Source organism: Oryctolagus cuniculus, chromosome 3 (assembly GCF_051225735.1).
Source record: "Oryctolagus cuniculus isolate XC-2025 breed Fujian yellow rabbit chromosome 3, ASM5122573v1, whole genome shotgun sequence".
NCBI classification, from domain to species: domain Eukaryota; kingdom Metazoa; phylum Chordata; class Mammalia; order Lagomorpha; family Leporidae; genus Oryctolagus; species Oryctolagus cuniculus.
Genome location: NC_142869.1, coordinates 5,529,718 through 5,545,404, shown reverse-complemented (window position 1 = coordinate 5,545,404; position 15,687 = coordinate 5,529,718). Strand labels below are relative to the sequence as shown.

The 15,687-nt window shown below is 52.6% G+C and overlaps 1 protein-coding gene across 1 annotated transcript in view; it reads left to right on the top strand.

Annotated features, from left to right (window-relative positions):
- The window catches only part of TRPM8 (transient receptor potential cation channel subfamily M member 8), a 92,974-nt gene extending 87,343 nt beyond the window's left edge, over positions 1-5,631 (top strand). Inside the window, exon 24 of the mRNA XM_089329711.1 lies at positions 2,841-5,631. Coding sequence (XP_089185837.1) covers positions 2,841-3,089 — 249 coding nt within the window. The 3' untranslated portion in view covers positions 3,090-5,631. The remainder of the gene's footprint in view (positions 1-2,840) is intronic.
- Positions 5,632-15,687: the final 10,056 nt, after the last annotated feature.

The window sequence follows — 15,687 nt, the reverse complement described above, 5'->3', positions numbered from 1 at the left end:
TACCGTCCAGGGGGAGGGCGCAGGGACCAGCAGCCTACACTGTTTATGCTGCTTGGGCATGTACTGAGACACGGTCACGTGTTTCAGAGCCTTGGTTTCCCTTCCTTTATCCCCTATGGTGGATGTCTTTACAGAAATTCGCATGCTCTGTTCTTATACTGGTTACGAGGAGGAGATATTAAATGCATGCTGATCGCCTTTGACTAGCCAAAAAATGTTCTAGGGAGGTGTTCAAGGTGTTTGGCGATGGCTCTCTTGCATAATAAAAATGTCAATCAATTAACTGGCAACATTCAGTAGAAGGCTCCCCTTCCCCTCCCAGGACCTTCCTACTTGCTTTATTTATTATTATTTTTTTTATGACAGGCAGAGTGGACAGTGAGAGAGACAGAGAGAAAGGTCTTCCTTTGCCGTTGGTTCACCCTCCAATGGCTGCCGCGGCTGGCACGCGGCGGCCGGCGCACTGCGCTGATCCGATGGCAGGAGCCAGGAGCCAGGTGCTTCTCCTGGTCTCCCATGGGGTGCAGGGCCCAAGCACTTGGGCCATCCTCCACTGCACTCCCGGGCCACAGCAGAGAGCTAGCCTGGAAGAGGGGCAACTGGGACAGAATCCGGCGCCCCGACCGGGACTAGAACCCGGTGTACAGCACCGCAAGGCGGAGGATTAGCCTAGTGAGCCGCGGCGCCGGCTCCCTACTTGCTTTATTTATGTTTCCAGATTACCTGGCCAGATCCTGAAACCAAATATTTAAAATGTTGTCAGGGAAAGACAGGAAGGGGCGTTCCGCTGGAACAGACGTTGGTGCGAGAAGCAGTTGGCAACACGACGACGAGTTCCCGCCTTCCTCCCTTCTCCCCACCTCCTTGCTTTCGCTCTGCCCTTCCTTCCAGGGACGAGCGGCTACCAGGTGCCCAGGGCTGTGCGCCGCCTGCCCTGGCCCTCACGCTGACCCCCACCTGTGCAGTTTCTCTTCACTTGTGCTGGTGCTGTGGGGCGATCACGGCCCGCAGCTTCCTTTCGGCCTGTCTGGGCACTTGGTTCTGCCCCTTGCATTCTGACCACTGGGGCTCGTATACAAAATCCTTCGATTACGGAGGGCTTTGTGAGAGCTGGGCTGGTGCACAGTTGGTATAGGCTGCAAGGCAGCACCCGCAGAAGCCTGGCTTATTGAGAAAGCACTGGTTCCTGGTCTTTCTAGTTGGTGCCATTTTGATGACAACAATACTAAGCCATATAATACATTAGAATTAGGATTTTGCAGCGCTTTGCATTTTGTTAAGTTATGAGCTGAAAGATAAGCAATCAGGAACAGAGCAGACAGTTGAAGATCATAGGAAGTCTAAAGGTGTTTGACGAGTGGCCGTAATCAGAAAAGATCCAGTCCAGACACGCACTTCTCACTTCCCGTTCTTTTTCAACTATAACACGCTGACTTCCTTCCTGGCCACTTCCCCTTGGCTTAGCCTTAAACTTTCATTGATATGAAGAGAGTTAATTGGTGAATGAAAATGGTTTGGGGGAAGGATGTGACGCGCGCGCACACGTGTACGCGTGTATGTGTGTTTGTGTGTGTTTGTGTGTGTGTGTGTGTGTATCCACGAGAGAAAGGGGATCCGAAGAGAATGAGCACCCAGGTACCCCTAAATCCTTAACTGCTGACTCCTTTAAAACCGACGCATTTGGCTTGTCCAGTTTTCCCTTGCTGCTCACTGCTAGCTGGAAGCTCATTTTTTGACATCTGTTTGTGATCTTCTTTAAACGTTTGCCGAAAAAGTAATTTCATAGGCAGCCAGCTGCGTGCTGCTAAAAGTTGCTCTCCCAGGGCCTCGTGCTGCGGCTTTATCCAGAGGGGCTTGAGAAATCCTCCCCCGCTGGGTGCTAGCCAGGGAAGAGTGTCACCCTCAGCGGGAGGGAGCTGCACCTGTCCAGGTAGGGCAAGGAGCTGGCAGTTGTGAATCAGATAAACAGAGGGTCGTGCGTATTCTCTTTCTTCCTCCCACACTAAGGTTGAAGGGACGTAGGGATCTAGGGTCAGAGTAGCCGGCGCCTTCCCTTGCCTCTGTGCGTGAGGAGTGGGCACCCCTCCCCTTAGGACCTGGGGGAGGGAGCTCCTTGGAGATTGACAGTCCGTTCCCTACCTAATAATCCACTGGTTCTTGTATTTGCTGGCATTATGCTCCGAATGTGGAGGAAGTTGAAGTTGTTCATTGGGTAGTCATCATAAAATTGCATTTTGATGAATTTTTCAAGTCTTTAACCCCATTATCAACTTTTTAAAATTTATGCACCATGATTAAGCAAATAAAGCATCTCGGGGTGGGTGCAGCCCTTAAGAGGCGGCTTGGGGCTCCTGAGTGCCGCATCAAGTGCCTGATCCAGCTTCCTGCTAACGCACACCTGGGAAGCAGCAGGGCATGACGGTTCCAGTGCGTCCCTCCACCCACTCGAGGCACCCATACTGAGTTCCGGACTCATGGCTTTGCCTGTTGAAGGCATTTGGAGAGTAAAACAACAGATGGAAGATCAGTTTCTCTGTCTCACTCTCTCTCCCTATCAAATAAAATGAAAAAAAAAAAAAAAAGGGGGTGGTGGTGGTGGTAGTTTCCCCATGCCTTGGGGATTAGTGGTTCTGAGAGGGAGAGAGACAGAGACAGAAACAGAGACAGAGAGAGAGAGAGAGATTGAGAATAATATATGCACAGAAGCACTTCAGTGCCTGAAGACTCTCTCGCAGCTTTGGTCGTGTACCGAGCCATATTCCCGGGTCCTGCGAGAGAACAGGCGGGGTGGGGTGGAGGGGGAGCGTCTGTTCTTAGCACAGCGTTCTTTGTTTTCACAGGTGACATCAGGCAGCTCCATGAGGAAGGATTTTGCTAGTGACTCTGCACAGGAATTTCCACACGGGATCCTCTTCCTGCCCCGCAGCGTGCCAGTCCTGGGAACGGAGCGCGACATAAAAGAGGAGCAGTTGCCGTCCCGTGCGTCTGCCGGAGGCCGCCTGCTGCTGGCGTCCCCGACCCCGGCCCTGGGCTCAGAAGCCCACATTCCGCTGCTGTATTCTTGCTCTTGCCCCGCGAATAGGACATAGAGACAGCTCATCTCTGGATGAGAGCCCCGCCACGCCTTCGCTCCCATGTCGTTGTTTGGTTCCAGACGGTTCTGGTGTCACCCTCTTCCGTGTTACCTGACAAGCCCGCTGACTGCCGGGGAAGTCAGGCCAGATTCTAACACGCGCTGTAGCCAGCGAGGCCTGCTCTTTTCAAGGGGCAGCGGTTTCACTTCTTACGCTGCTTGTCGCTGGTTGAGGAGGCTGTGTGAACAGAGTCTTGCCCTCTCAGCCTCGCCAGGAGCCCCTGCGGAAGGCAGGACCCCCACTCCTCCCCAAACGGGACCTGGGACGCTGCCTCCGATTTTGTCTCCCTTGGGTGCTGCTCTTTCTCTGCTTGGCTCCCGTTAAAACGATACATGGATCCTGTGGAAACTTAGAGTTGTGGAGATGTAGCCAAGTCCCTTCCCGCCCAGAGATAATTGCTGCCAACATTTCTGGGTATTTTTTTTTCTATGCATGTTTTATTTACCTTTGAAACTTGTACAGAATGTCATCATGCCACATACACAGTTTTGTATTAGCTTTTTCACTTAATGTTTTATCAAAGATGTTTTCTGTCACCAGTCGCGCCATCTTCAGCTTCTAGTGGCTTTCTGAGACGCTGGCCATTGGAGGCTGTTTGCAGTGGGTCTCTGGGATGGGCAGCCGTGTGCATGAATCTTTTTCCTGTATGTAGGAAAATTTCCCAAGGCTTGATTCCAAGGAATGTGTGTTGGTTATCAAGCCATTTACAAAGCTTTTCATAAATGTATATAGCAAATAGGAAATATTAACTTCACCATAAGGTATGAGATACATGAACACAGAACTATTAATAAAATATTATATTTAGGCCCTAGTTGATAAATAAGCCAGTATGTGTATGTAAATTTGATGAATGGCGAGGTCATTGGTGGAGAATCGGAGAGATTGTCTCATTGAACAAGGCTAGTCCAAGCTTTCAGTAAATAGAGCAATTTAAATGTCCATGATTGGGGTTTCGGCTTTGAATAGACTGTAACTTCAGCAGCTGGAGAAGGGAGTCTTAGAAAGAAGCTATTAAAATCATCTAATTAAAAGAACTGTAAAAGCATTAAAAGACCAAGTTGATGTTCCTTTGGCCTGAGTCACTCACAACATCCATGAAGCCTGCAGGGAGTGAATGAATGCAGTGGGCGGTGTCTTTGCACTACAGTCCCAATAATGGCCTCGGAGGGAGGGAGGGAATCTTTTCTAATGGGGTCCATCCACTCAGGGTTTCAAAGCCTGGAAGTAGAGGGGGCAATATTTACATGACAAAAAAATTGTCAATGAATGGAACCTTTAACTTTCCTCCATGAGCAAGAGAAAGTCATTCTCTGGTCACCATGGCAACTAACACCCCTCATTTCCTGAAGTGACCACCAGGAGGGTCAAGTCCACAGGTACTGGGAATAACAGTGTTAGGAGTGCCTGGGGCTGAGGAGAGAAGCCACAGCCTTCCCTCTCCAAACAGAGTGGGAATGAAATCAACTGATTCAATTCAAGACTTCCTAAAAGACACAATGTAGCATTATCGATTTGCTGGTCCCTCTTTGAGTGAATTTCTCCATATGGTCCTATTTCTGCTCACCGTGTTCCTCTTAGCTTAAGAAGCGAGCCAGTGTCAGCCAGGAAAGAAATTCTCTCATTTTTGCTGCAGATGGAAAACTTGACCCACACTTGGCATGAGAGAAAGAACCAGCGAGTGTTTGCTGCTGGCCCCTGGGGTGGATGGATGCTTTTGCATGGTTCCCCTACGGGACTGTTGCTTTCGCCAAGTCATTATGTGTAGTGCACCTGACAGAAAGCACACACGAATGGAGCATTCCCCTTGTCGAAGGTGCTGCCTCCTGTGTGTGGTGCTCCTGTGTGCCGTGTGCTCGTGCACAGCTCCTGAGAGCCGGGCTGCTTGGTTTCAGTGAGCATGGTCGTGAATCCAACAGCAGAGGAATCGCCCTCTATTGCTTTTGTCATCCTACTGAGAGTGAAAAAATAACATAAAATTCCTTCGTTAAGTCAAAGTCACGGCCATCGGGACCTGGTTCCCAGAGTCACATGAGCTGAGGGTTCCAGGCAGAACATCCTAGTTGAATGGCACCAGCAGGACTGCCCCCTGTGGCTCTAATTCTTACCCCCAGGGACAGATTTGGATCCTGTGGCCCAGTTTTCAGTCTCTCCATCCAGGCACCCATCTTGGCACCAGGGTCCCTGCCTTCGCTGAGTGAGAGCCGCTCCAGTGACGGGGGTCTCATGTTTGGGCACAGCAGGTGCTCAGGCTGTGCCCTGGAGCTACAGGGATGTGTATTATCTGCAAACCCACTTGATGGTGGGTCTCCGACCCAGTGTGGGACACTATCCCAGGTCTTCCTGCTCCATGCCCTTATTTGTTCCAGGGAGAATCAGAGATCTGTGTCTTCCCCACCTGCTGCGTCTTGGTCCTTTGGAGGCAGAATGTGGTGTTGTCATGGAGACACTTGCTGTCTCCAGCCTTGGTATCACAAAATAAAAGGCTCAGAAGTCAGCGCTGGGTCTTAGTCTGTTTTTTTACTAAATGCCGGAGGCTGGGTCCGTCAGAGGTTTATTGAACTCAGCTCTGTAGGTCGAAAGTCCAAGAGCAGGTGGCCCCTGGTGAGGGCCTTGGGTGGGTGGCCTGACAGGGGCAGGGGCAGGTGCAGAAGAGCATGAAGGACAAGGCAGGGGCCCCAGGGAGGCAGGTGCAGCGATGACGCCAGGGACAGCTGCCCGCCTGGCTGAGTGACATGTCCTCCACCCAGCAGGTCCCGGCCCTGGCCGCCCCCAACCCTGCAGCCCTGGAAAAGCAGAGGGCTCACGGCTTGCGCTGACCCCCTCCCCAGGGCGTTTCTGCCTCCTTGGCTGTGTGCCTCAGTGTAGTTTGTTATGGGGATGATGAACCTGAGCCATGGGGCAGGCTTGCGTCCCTGTCTGCTGGTTCTGAGACTTGAACATTCTGTGCCTTGATCTTCCCCTTTGGAAAACACACACCCCTTCCCAGAAAGGGGAGCAGATGAGATGTGGTCACTCATGGAGCTGTAAGGGGCAGCCTGGTGCTTAGTAACTGCTCTGCGTGCTGGCTCGCATCGGCACCATCCTCCAGACATCCTTCCTTCCAAAGTCTCTTCCACCACTGGTTCTGGAAGACATTTTTTTAAAGAGATTTATTTATTTTACTTGAAAGTCAAAGTTACACAGAGAGAGAGAGAGAAGAGGCAGAGAGAGAGAGAGAGAGAGAGAGAGAGAGAGGTCTTCCATCTGCTGGTTCACTCCCCAACTGGCTGCAACAGCCGGAGCTGCACTGATCCGAAGCCGGGAGCCAGGAGCCTCCTCTGTGTCTCCATGTGGGTGCAGGGGCCCAGGAACTTGGGCCATCCTCCACTGCATTCCCAGGCCATAGCAAAGAGCTGGATCGGGAGTGGAGCAGCCAGGACTCGAACCAGAGCCCATATGGGCTGCCAGCACTGCACGTGGCTGCTTTACCCTCTATGCCACAGCGCTGACCCCACCCACTTCTTTCTCAGGTGCATTAGTAGGGGCTGGATCAGAAGCAGAGCAGTGGAGACTTGGCCCTGAACTCTGATAAAGGATGCAGGAGTCCCAAGTGGTAGCTTAACCCACTGCGCCACAGCGCTGGGCCCTGGGCTGTGCAGTTCCTGCAGGAAGGGGTTTTTGTCTGCTGCTTTGTTGCACCAGGCCATGCCTGGTTCCTGCAGGAGCTCAGTGAGCTATGGGTATGGTTGAATTGAATGACTCATCACGATTCTCTGGGGTGTCCTGTGAGTTCTATTCGCGTTCCTTCCAAGTCCCCAGTTCAAGGGCTTGTCCCCAAGCAGAGCGTCCTCCCAGGCACCCCCAGTGCTGCCCGGGTATCTGGGTGCCTCCTGTCTCGCCAGGTCAACACATGAGTTAACCCTCACAGGTCCGTACCCCTACACGATGGGAGCTCTTGGAAGACAAATCCTGGCCTCTGGCATCAGTGCACTGCCTCATGCGTGCAGAGGTGTAGACCATGCTCCTGGCTGTGGGCCGCAGGCGAGCAGGCCCAGGACAGGTGCAGTCACGCATTGTGGGCTATGCTGGGGACTTTAGTAGAAGGCTCCAGGGGAACGGGTGACAAGGGCTCCTACCCTGCCATCCAGGACCCGGCTACGGGACAGAAAGGATTGACTGACCAGGAAGGAACGTTGAGGCAGACACCACAGATGTGGGCCAGGGGCTGAGGGCAGAGTTTGAACCTGGGCTGACCTGGGCTCAAGTCCTGACTCTCAAGTCTGCTCAGACCTGTGCCCGGCGAGCGGTGGGGACTTGCACAGCGCAGCTGTGGGTCACTCATTCACCGCTTCTCAGTCCTGCGTTCTGGGCCAAACATTTCTCCGTGGGGTTCGCCTGTGAGGCTCACCTTCAGCGTCAGGAGGGATTTTGCAGGGCAAATGAAAGCAGCCGGTGGCCTCCAGGGAGCTGTTCCCGCAGGGGTGAGTAGCCCAGGGGCAGCAAAGCTGCAGGACCCAAAAGAAGAGCTTTCCCAGCATTCTTCTTCCTCCTCTTCCTCCTTCCTCTTCCTCTTCCTTTATTGATTTGAAAGTCAGAGTCACAGAGAGAGTGAGAGACAGAACAAGAGGGCTTCCATCTGCTGGTTCACTCCCCAAATGGTCGCAATGGCCAGGGCTGAGCCAGGCCAAAGCCAGGAGCCCAGAGCGTCCTCTGGGTCTCCCACACGGGTGCAGGAGCCCAAGCACTCAGGCCATCCTCTGCTGCTTTCCCAGGCATGTTAGCAGAGAGCTGGATCGGAAGTGGAGCAGCTGGGACTCAAACTGGCGCCCATATGGGATGCCGGTGTCACAAGCAGTGGCTTTCCTGGCTAAGCCACAGCGCTAGCCCCTGTTTCTTCTTTGTAAGCTATGGAACAAGAGAACAGCGTTGGCGATGGTTTGTGTGGGTCAGCGTGACGCCCCGTGTGCTCGTCTTGTCTTCTAGCTCACAGTGAGTGCAGAAGGACCAGCGATGCTTCCAGAGCCAACCCTCACTCTCTAGTGGGCCCCAAACCCCGCCCTTTCCCCGCCTCCTCCCTCCCTCCGGCTCCTCCGTCCTCATTCTTCCTCTTTATTTTCTTTTCAGCACTGGCACATGGCTAGGATGTCTGTTTGATTATTGCAATTTTTTCTGCTTGTCTGGATTGCCGGCGAGCGCTTCTGCCTCCACGCTCACCTCTCCTGTCCTCTGAATAAACCTCCCTGTAGAGGCAAAGCCACTGTGGCGTGGACACCGCCCCAGGCCCTCTCTGCTGTGCTCGAGAACTGTAGCACTCTCAGCTTGTCGCAGAAATGGACGTCCTCTTGTGTCGCCCTGTCAGTTTGTGTCAGAGGCATCCATCCACGTGCGGCTGCCTCACTCCCAGCCCTGCCCCTGCAGCGACCCTGAGCCCCTGAGACCCGAGTCCCGGCACTGGATTCAGCGACCCCTGCAGGCTGCTCTGCGCCCTCCCCAGAGCCAGCCCCAGAGTGCCCACCCCATGGGCATCCTTCTACCATCCTGCCGAGTCCCCGCTGAGCCCGTGAGCGCCTGGGGTGACCCCTGCTGTCCCTCCGGGCACCAGGCAGCCATGAAACTCTCCCTGCCAGCCAGAGCCTTGTCCAGGTGGGACAGCAATGTCCTGCTCCAGAATCCTGGATTTAGGGTCCTTTTTGATGCCGTGTCCACCTTCTGCTGCTTCTGTTTAAGGGACACAGCTTCGCGCCCTGTCAACAGAGAGAAGTGCCGTTGGGTGGACGGAGGCCCTTCTGAGCGGAGAGGCAAGGGCACCAAAGTCCACACCGCTGGCCTCCTCCGGGGTTTCATGTCCCCATCCCTGGAGAATCCCACAGCCCCGCTGGCTGATGGGTTACACAAAGCAATGCTGCATTCAGCTTTCTCATTAGAAACAAATAACCCTCCCGGCTCTCCCCTCGCAGAAGCACTGCGCCTTGTCACTCTCGGGATGCACGGGCGAGCGAGCACGGCCCGCCACAGCACAGGCAGCCACACGTCCCCTCCTGGTCATTCAGGGACTTTAAAACAAGTCCACGTCTGCGAGGATGGCGGGCAGAAAGGCCAGCGGGGGTCCTCAGTCCTCCCAGCGGGACAGCCTCTTGCTTGGTTCATCAGAGAAGGACCCTGGTTGGGGGGAGGAGCGGGGGAACTGGAAACAGCAGGCAAGAAATGGGTGCCCCTTCCTCCTCCCGCCAAAGTGGGGGAGGCTGGGCTGGCGGCATTGGAGAGCGGGCTGATCCGGAGGGGAGAGGTGGACGGGGTGGCTGGGCCTGAGGAAGCTACACCAGCACCCTTTAGTAATGAGACTCGGATCAGAATGTATCCTCTCCACCTTGGAATCATGGCTCGCAGAGGGTTTGCCGAGCATTGCGTCTCTGGCGTGCAGCCGGGGGCCTGGCACAGCATTGCCAGGTGTTAACCGGGCGAGTCTCGGAGCAGCAGCAGTCAGCACCGGGCATGGACATTCACTGGTTTCACCTTTTAGGAGCAGAGATGTCGATGTCTTTGTTTCTATTCAGGACTGTTTGCATCATGAACAGTTTTGTAAGATAGCGATGCTGTCTGCCTTCAAACAAGAGACAAACTTGCTGGCTTTCTGGTATAATAAAGGTTCTATCCTCCTCTGGAGAGAAGGGCCAGGCGCGCTCACTGCCCGCTGTCAACGACTCGGGTTCTCTAAGAGCGAGTTCTGCTGTAATAGAATTGACCACGTGGGCAGGTCTATGTGACTCTTTCCCTGGTGCTTTGTGGGAACTGTGGCTCAGTTAACTGAGCCGGACACCCTGGCTCCGGCTGTAATAACCACCACACTCTCTGACGCAGGATCTCTCGTCTTCTTGTAGCAGCCAGGCCAGTCTCACGCTGGAGGACATCGCAGAATCTTCTAGCTATTGACGTTAGCTCTTCGATCCTCCAGGGAAGGGTAGGAGACGTAGCTTCCTGACAGCTCCAGCGTAACTAGGTGCACAGAACTGGGCTGGTTACAAACTCCACTTTCCTCATCTGAACACATTCATTCACTTGCTTATCCATTCATTCAACAATCGCTTATTGACTGATTTGCAATAAATGACATCAATGCTGCCTCAAAAGGATTCTCAATCTAAGGAGGAAGACGAGGAAACTCGAGTTTTGAATGCAGTGTGAAAAGGCACGGTCACAGAGTAGGGCCAGACAGCCGCCGTGGGGCCATGGGGTGAGCAGAGGAGCAAGGCAGGATGGGAGAAAGCTGTGCTGACAGCCGGGGTCACCTCTGAGCGTGGTACAGAAGTGAGTCGACCCAGAGGAAGGACGTCAGGTAGGGAGTTGCAGCCCAAGGAAGGGGAATTATCCCTATCACATCTGCTGAGCTTTCTCTCCCTTTTGCCTGCCTCATAGGCTCTGCCTCCGCTCACAACGCCCACGAGGCTCGAGGTGTCCCTGGAAGATGGTCTTTATCAGGCCTTGGCCCCGGCAAGCTCCCAGTGGAAGGCAGCGAAGCAGCGTGGAGCCCAGAAAGCCTTCCTGTAGCTAACCGGGGTCAGATTCAGGTCCCTTGCCGTGGCGGTGGCGTTGTGAGCCCTCAGCACAGGTCCTTGCAGACGGGAACCATCCCAGTGGCTGCACCACAGCCGGGGAAGTCCTTTGGAAATTATTCACCCACTTCTTTTTCCTGGTCTCTGGGAACCTGACCTCTATAGCGGCAGGCCCGGGGCTTCCTTCCACCTGCGCGTGGGAGCAGGGAGTGGAGACTAGAAGTGTCTCAGGATCACACCAAGAGGTCAATGTCGTTTTCAGCTTCCGATGTGCCAAATAGGGTTTGACAGCCAGAGTTTGGCTTTGAAAGGCAGAATATTTCCCGAGGTGGACTTGTTGCCGTAGTCTCCTGTCTTTCACCTCCCAGCACCGTCATCACAGGAAAACACAGGCGGCCCAGGGCACCCACTGTGAAGAAGGCAGGCATCTATCATTATTGGCTTCTATGAGCCAAACACAGGGTTCAGTGGCCTCTGGTCCTCCCGGAAGCCTGCAGGGAGACAGCTCTCTTGGCCGTCGTCTGCACATTTTTCAAATAAGCACATGCTTGAAAAATGTCCTGGAAAAATCTATATCTTACCAGGTTAAACACGAGTCCTTACTGGTATCCGAGGGGTACGAAGCCGCTCAGGGGTGTGAAAGCCTCCCGGAAGCTTTTAGAGAGACTTGGAGTGCAGCCAACGGCTGAGCCAGCACCGTGTCCACCGATTTACAGTTCTACCAGGCAAGAGGGTTGCTTAAAAACCGTCCGGATTCCAGGTCTGTAGTCACCCCACCGGGTTCCCGAGCGATTAACACAGGCTTACACTCGGCTGCTGGTGAGTAAAAGCCTGCAAAGCATCCTGCAGATGGAAATTCTTGAGTTCTGTAGTTTTATTTGGGGATCACTTGCTGGCTGTGAAGGTGGAAACAGACACAGGATGTGAGCCAGGTCTGAGGGGCAGGCAGCAAGAGGCAAGGAGTTACGCGAGCATCTCATGGCAGCTTTCCCCATCTCCCTGGAAGGGGGCGTGCGGTCTCCTGCACTTAGAAGAGAAAGACATGATCTTCATGAAGCGTTTGAGGCGTTTTTCCTACTCTTGAAATGTCATTTTTCCTTTTCAAATTAGTATGTGACATATATATTTTTTTTTTTTTTGGATAGGCAGAGTGGACAGTGAGAGAGAGAGACAGAGAGAAAGGTCTTCCTTTTGCCATTGGTTCACCCTCCAATGGCCGCCGCGGCTGGCGCACTGCGCTGATCCGAAGGCAGGAGCCAGGTGCTTATCCTGGTCTCCCACGTGGGTGCAGGGCCCAAGCACTTGGGCCATCCTCCACTGCACTCCCTGGCCACAGCAGAGAGCTGGCCTGGAAGAGGGGCAACCGGGACAGAATCCGGCGCCCCGACCGGGACTAGAACCTGGTGTGCCAGCGCTGCAGGTGGAGGATTAGCCTAGTGAGCCGCGGCGCCGGCCATCAAATTAGTGTGTGACATATTTTTAGAACGTCAACAAGCACCGTGAGCTTATAGTAAAGACCGAGATAGCAATCCTTCTCCACTCCGTCGTCAGAACCACCTGTGGATCCTGCTTTCCATCAAATGCTGCTTGTTGATGTTGCCTTTGTGCCGACGAAGAGGAGGACTCGGCTCTTCTAAGCCCTGCCCCACTCCCAGCTCCATGCCAAAACCATTTCTTGTTCTCCCAGCAGGGTCATAGCATAGCTTTCCCGCATTGTTCACGGTCACGGTGTCATGGCTATGCACTTATTATAGCGACATCACATCTCCTTTGTCACTAGTACTCTGTGGCCAATATTTGGTTCTACACCTTTTGGAATCCAGTGGAATCATGTGATCAGATCTAGCCAATGAGCTCTGGGCCAGAGCAGCTAATTGCTGGTGCAGCTGGTGTGAAATCTCTGGATGTCTATCTCTGCCTGGCAAGGGTCAGCAGTAGAAGATGCTGTGAGGGTGTCACACAGTGATGGTACAGGAAGCCCCAGACCCCACCCCCTCACCTGTGAGCTGACTCCACAACAATACCTGGACCAAGTCCCTCTGTAGGAAATCCAGAAACCAACAAGAGGCTCCTGGGCCCCAGGTGAGCATGCACCCAGCCTCATCGAAGTCAGTAGAAAAATTTGAGGCAATTTCCTGCCACAGTCACTCCTCAAAGCACATAGCACAGAACAACTGGCTGAAACGCTCAACTCCCAGCTTCTCCCTGGGAAGACAAAGAGTTAGAGCACATGTCCAGAGGTCCAGGCTTCTTGGCTACTGCCCGAGGGACGAGTTTCTATGTTGCATGAATCTAAGCACAAGCAGGACGGATAACAACTTGAGGACCACTGAAAACAGAGGCGATAGTTTGGACGAATGGGGCTTGCTCACCACAGCAGCAGACGATGGCTCAATATTGGAGTCCCTGCCAAGCACTTGGGAGACCTGGATGGAGTTCCTGGCTCCTACCTTCAGCCTGGCCCATCTCTTGCTATTGTGACCATCTGGGGAGTGAACCAGAGGATGGAAGATCTCTCTCTCTCTCTCTCTCTCTCTCTCTCTCTCTCTCTCTCCCCCTCTCTCTCCCTTGCTCACAAATCTTTAAAAAAGTACAGAGTGACAGAAAGAGGGAGAGACAGAGAAAGAGTGATCTTGCATCCATTGGTTCACTCCCCGCATGACCACAACAACCAGGACCGGATCAGGCCAAGCCAGGAGCCAGAAACTCCATTTGGTTCTCGCACAAGGGCGGTTGGAACCCAAGTCCTTGGGTGGTCATCACTCTCTCCCAGGGACACCAGCGGGACACTGGGTCAGAAGTGCAGACCAGCTGGGACTTGGAAAGGCACTCTCATATGGGATGCAGCCATTGTAAGGGGCAGCTTAACCCCCTGCTCCGCAACACCTCTCCCAGCACTCCAGCTTCTCAGGTGGCTACCTCAGGGGCTGGTCTCATTCTCAACCACCTCAGGTGCTTAGATGCCCGGGGATTGCAGACAAGAAGAGGGCTGGGTGGTGTGGTGCTGTTCCAGAGGTCCTGCAGTCCAGCCAACAGCAGAGAGAGGCAGGGGGGCTCATAAGGACAGAAAACAGCACATTTCTCCAATTAGGAATCTACACTCTAGACCAGAGAAAACGCACCTGCAGAAAAGCTGTGAGAGGCGCCCAGATTCCCCACGCATGCTGACTGGCAAAGGATTCTTCCTGTACAAAGCTTGTGTGTGAAGACTGAGAGAGGCAGCTGTTTCTTCAGACATGCACGGATCAACAAGGAGCTACCAGACCACAAAGAAACAGAAACACGCGGCTCAATCAAAGGAACAAAACAGATCTCCCAAAGCTGACTTTGCAGAAGCAGAGAGTAAATGAAATATGTAACAAAGAATCAAAACAGCCATCATAAAGATGTTCCGTGAGCTCAGGACAACATTGCAGGAATGAAGTCAGAATTTCAATAGTTGGAAAACAATGAAGGAGAAGCGAGTTTAGAAACTGAAGAATACAGCTAGACTGAAAAATTTCCTTAAAGGAGATCAGCAGCACACTTGGTCAAGTGGGAGAATCGTTACAATTGAAGGCTGTCCATCAGAGGAGCAAAAACACAGAAAGAGAGAAAACACATCAAACAGATACACACATTATAGACACAGCAGAGGGAGGAAAGGAGGAGAAATGGCGGGAAAAGCTTAATTAAAGAAATAATGGCCGGGCCAGCACTGTGGCATAGTGGGTGAAGCCACCGCCTGCAGTGCCAGCATCCCATATGGGAGCCGGTTCGAGTCCTGGCTGCTCCTCTTCCATTCCAGCTCTCTGCTATGACCTGGGAAAGCAGTAGAAGATGGCCCAAGTCCTTGGGCCCCTGCACCCACGTGGGAGACCCAGAGGAAGCTCCTGGCTTCGGATAGGTGCAGCTCCGACCATTGTGACCAGTTGGAGAATGAACCAGCGGATGGAAACTCTCTCTCTCTCTCTCTGCCTCTACTCTCTCTGTGTAACTCTGACTTTCAAATAAATAAGTCTTTTAGAAAAAACATACAGGGTGAACCAACGGAAGGAATACCTTTCTCTCTGTCTGTCTCTCTCTCTCTGTCTAACTCTGCCTGTCAAAACAACAACAACAACAACAACAACCATACAAACAGAGAGTACTGCGATGATGCTGCCTAAGCCTCTCTTAGTTCTGGTGTAGAAGTTAAAAAGCAAAGTATAAAAACCTCTACAGGTAAAATACGCTCATGGATATACAACATAAAAGATGCGACTTGTAACATCAATGATTTAACGATATACAACATAAAAGATGCGACTTGTAACATCAATGATTTAACATGTGTAAGCGAGGGAAGCGAAGGTGTGGCTTTGGTGTGTAACTGCAGCTGAGCGGCTGTCAGTTTCAAACAGAAGCTGCATCAGAGCATGCGGGTGTGAGTCCTGGGTCGGCTCTGACTCCAGCTTTCTCCTGGTCAGACCCCAGGAGGCAGTGCTGGCTCCAGCAGCTGGTCCCTGCCAGCCGTGTCGGGGGCCTCAGTTCAGTTCCCAGCCCCCGGGTTTGGCCTGACACCGCCCTGGAAGTTGAGGTCATTCGGGAGGTAAGCCAGCAGTTGGGAGAGCTCTCTCTCTCTCTCGCTCTCTTTCTCTCTCTCCTTTTCTAATAATAAATAGAAACAATAAATGTCTCAAATAAAAAAATCAGCTTTAGACCTTAAGGAACTAGAAAATGTATTAGCAGGAGAAATGAAGAAATAAAAATTAGAGTAAACAAAATGGAGACTAGAAAAACACTAGAAAGCTAAGCAAAACTGATGTTTTCTAAAGATCAACACAATTAAGAAATCTTTAGCTAGATTAGCTAAGAAAGCTTCAAGTCACTAAAACAGGAAATGAAAGAAGAGACATTACAGCTGACACCAAAGATGTAAGAGTTCCGAGATGCACTCTGAATCATCACAGGCCACCAAAGTGGATAGTCTAGGGGAACTGCACGGATTCTTTCCAATGACCAAGAATGAATCCTGAAGAAACCAAAAGTCTGAACAGATG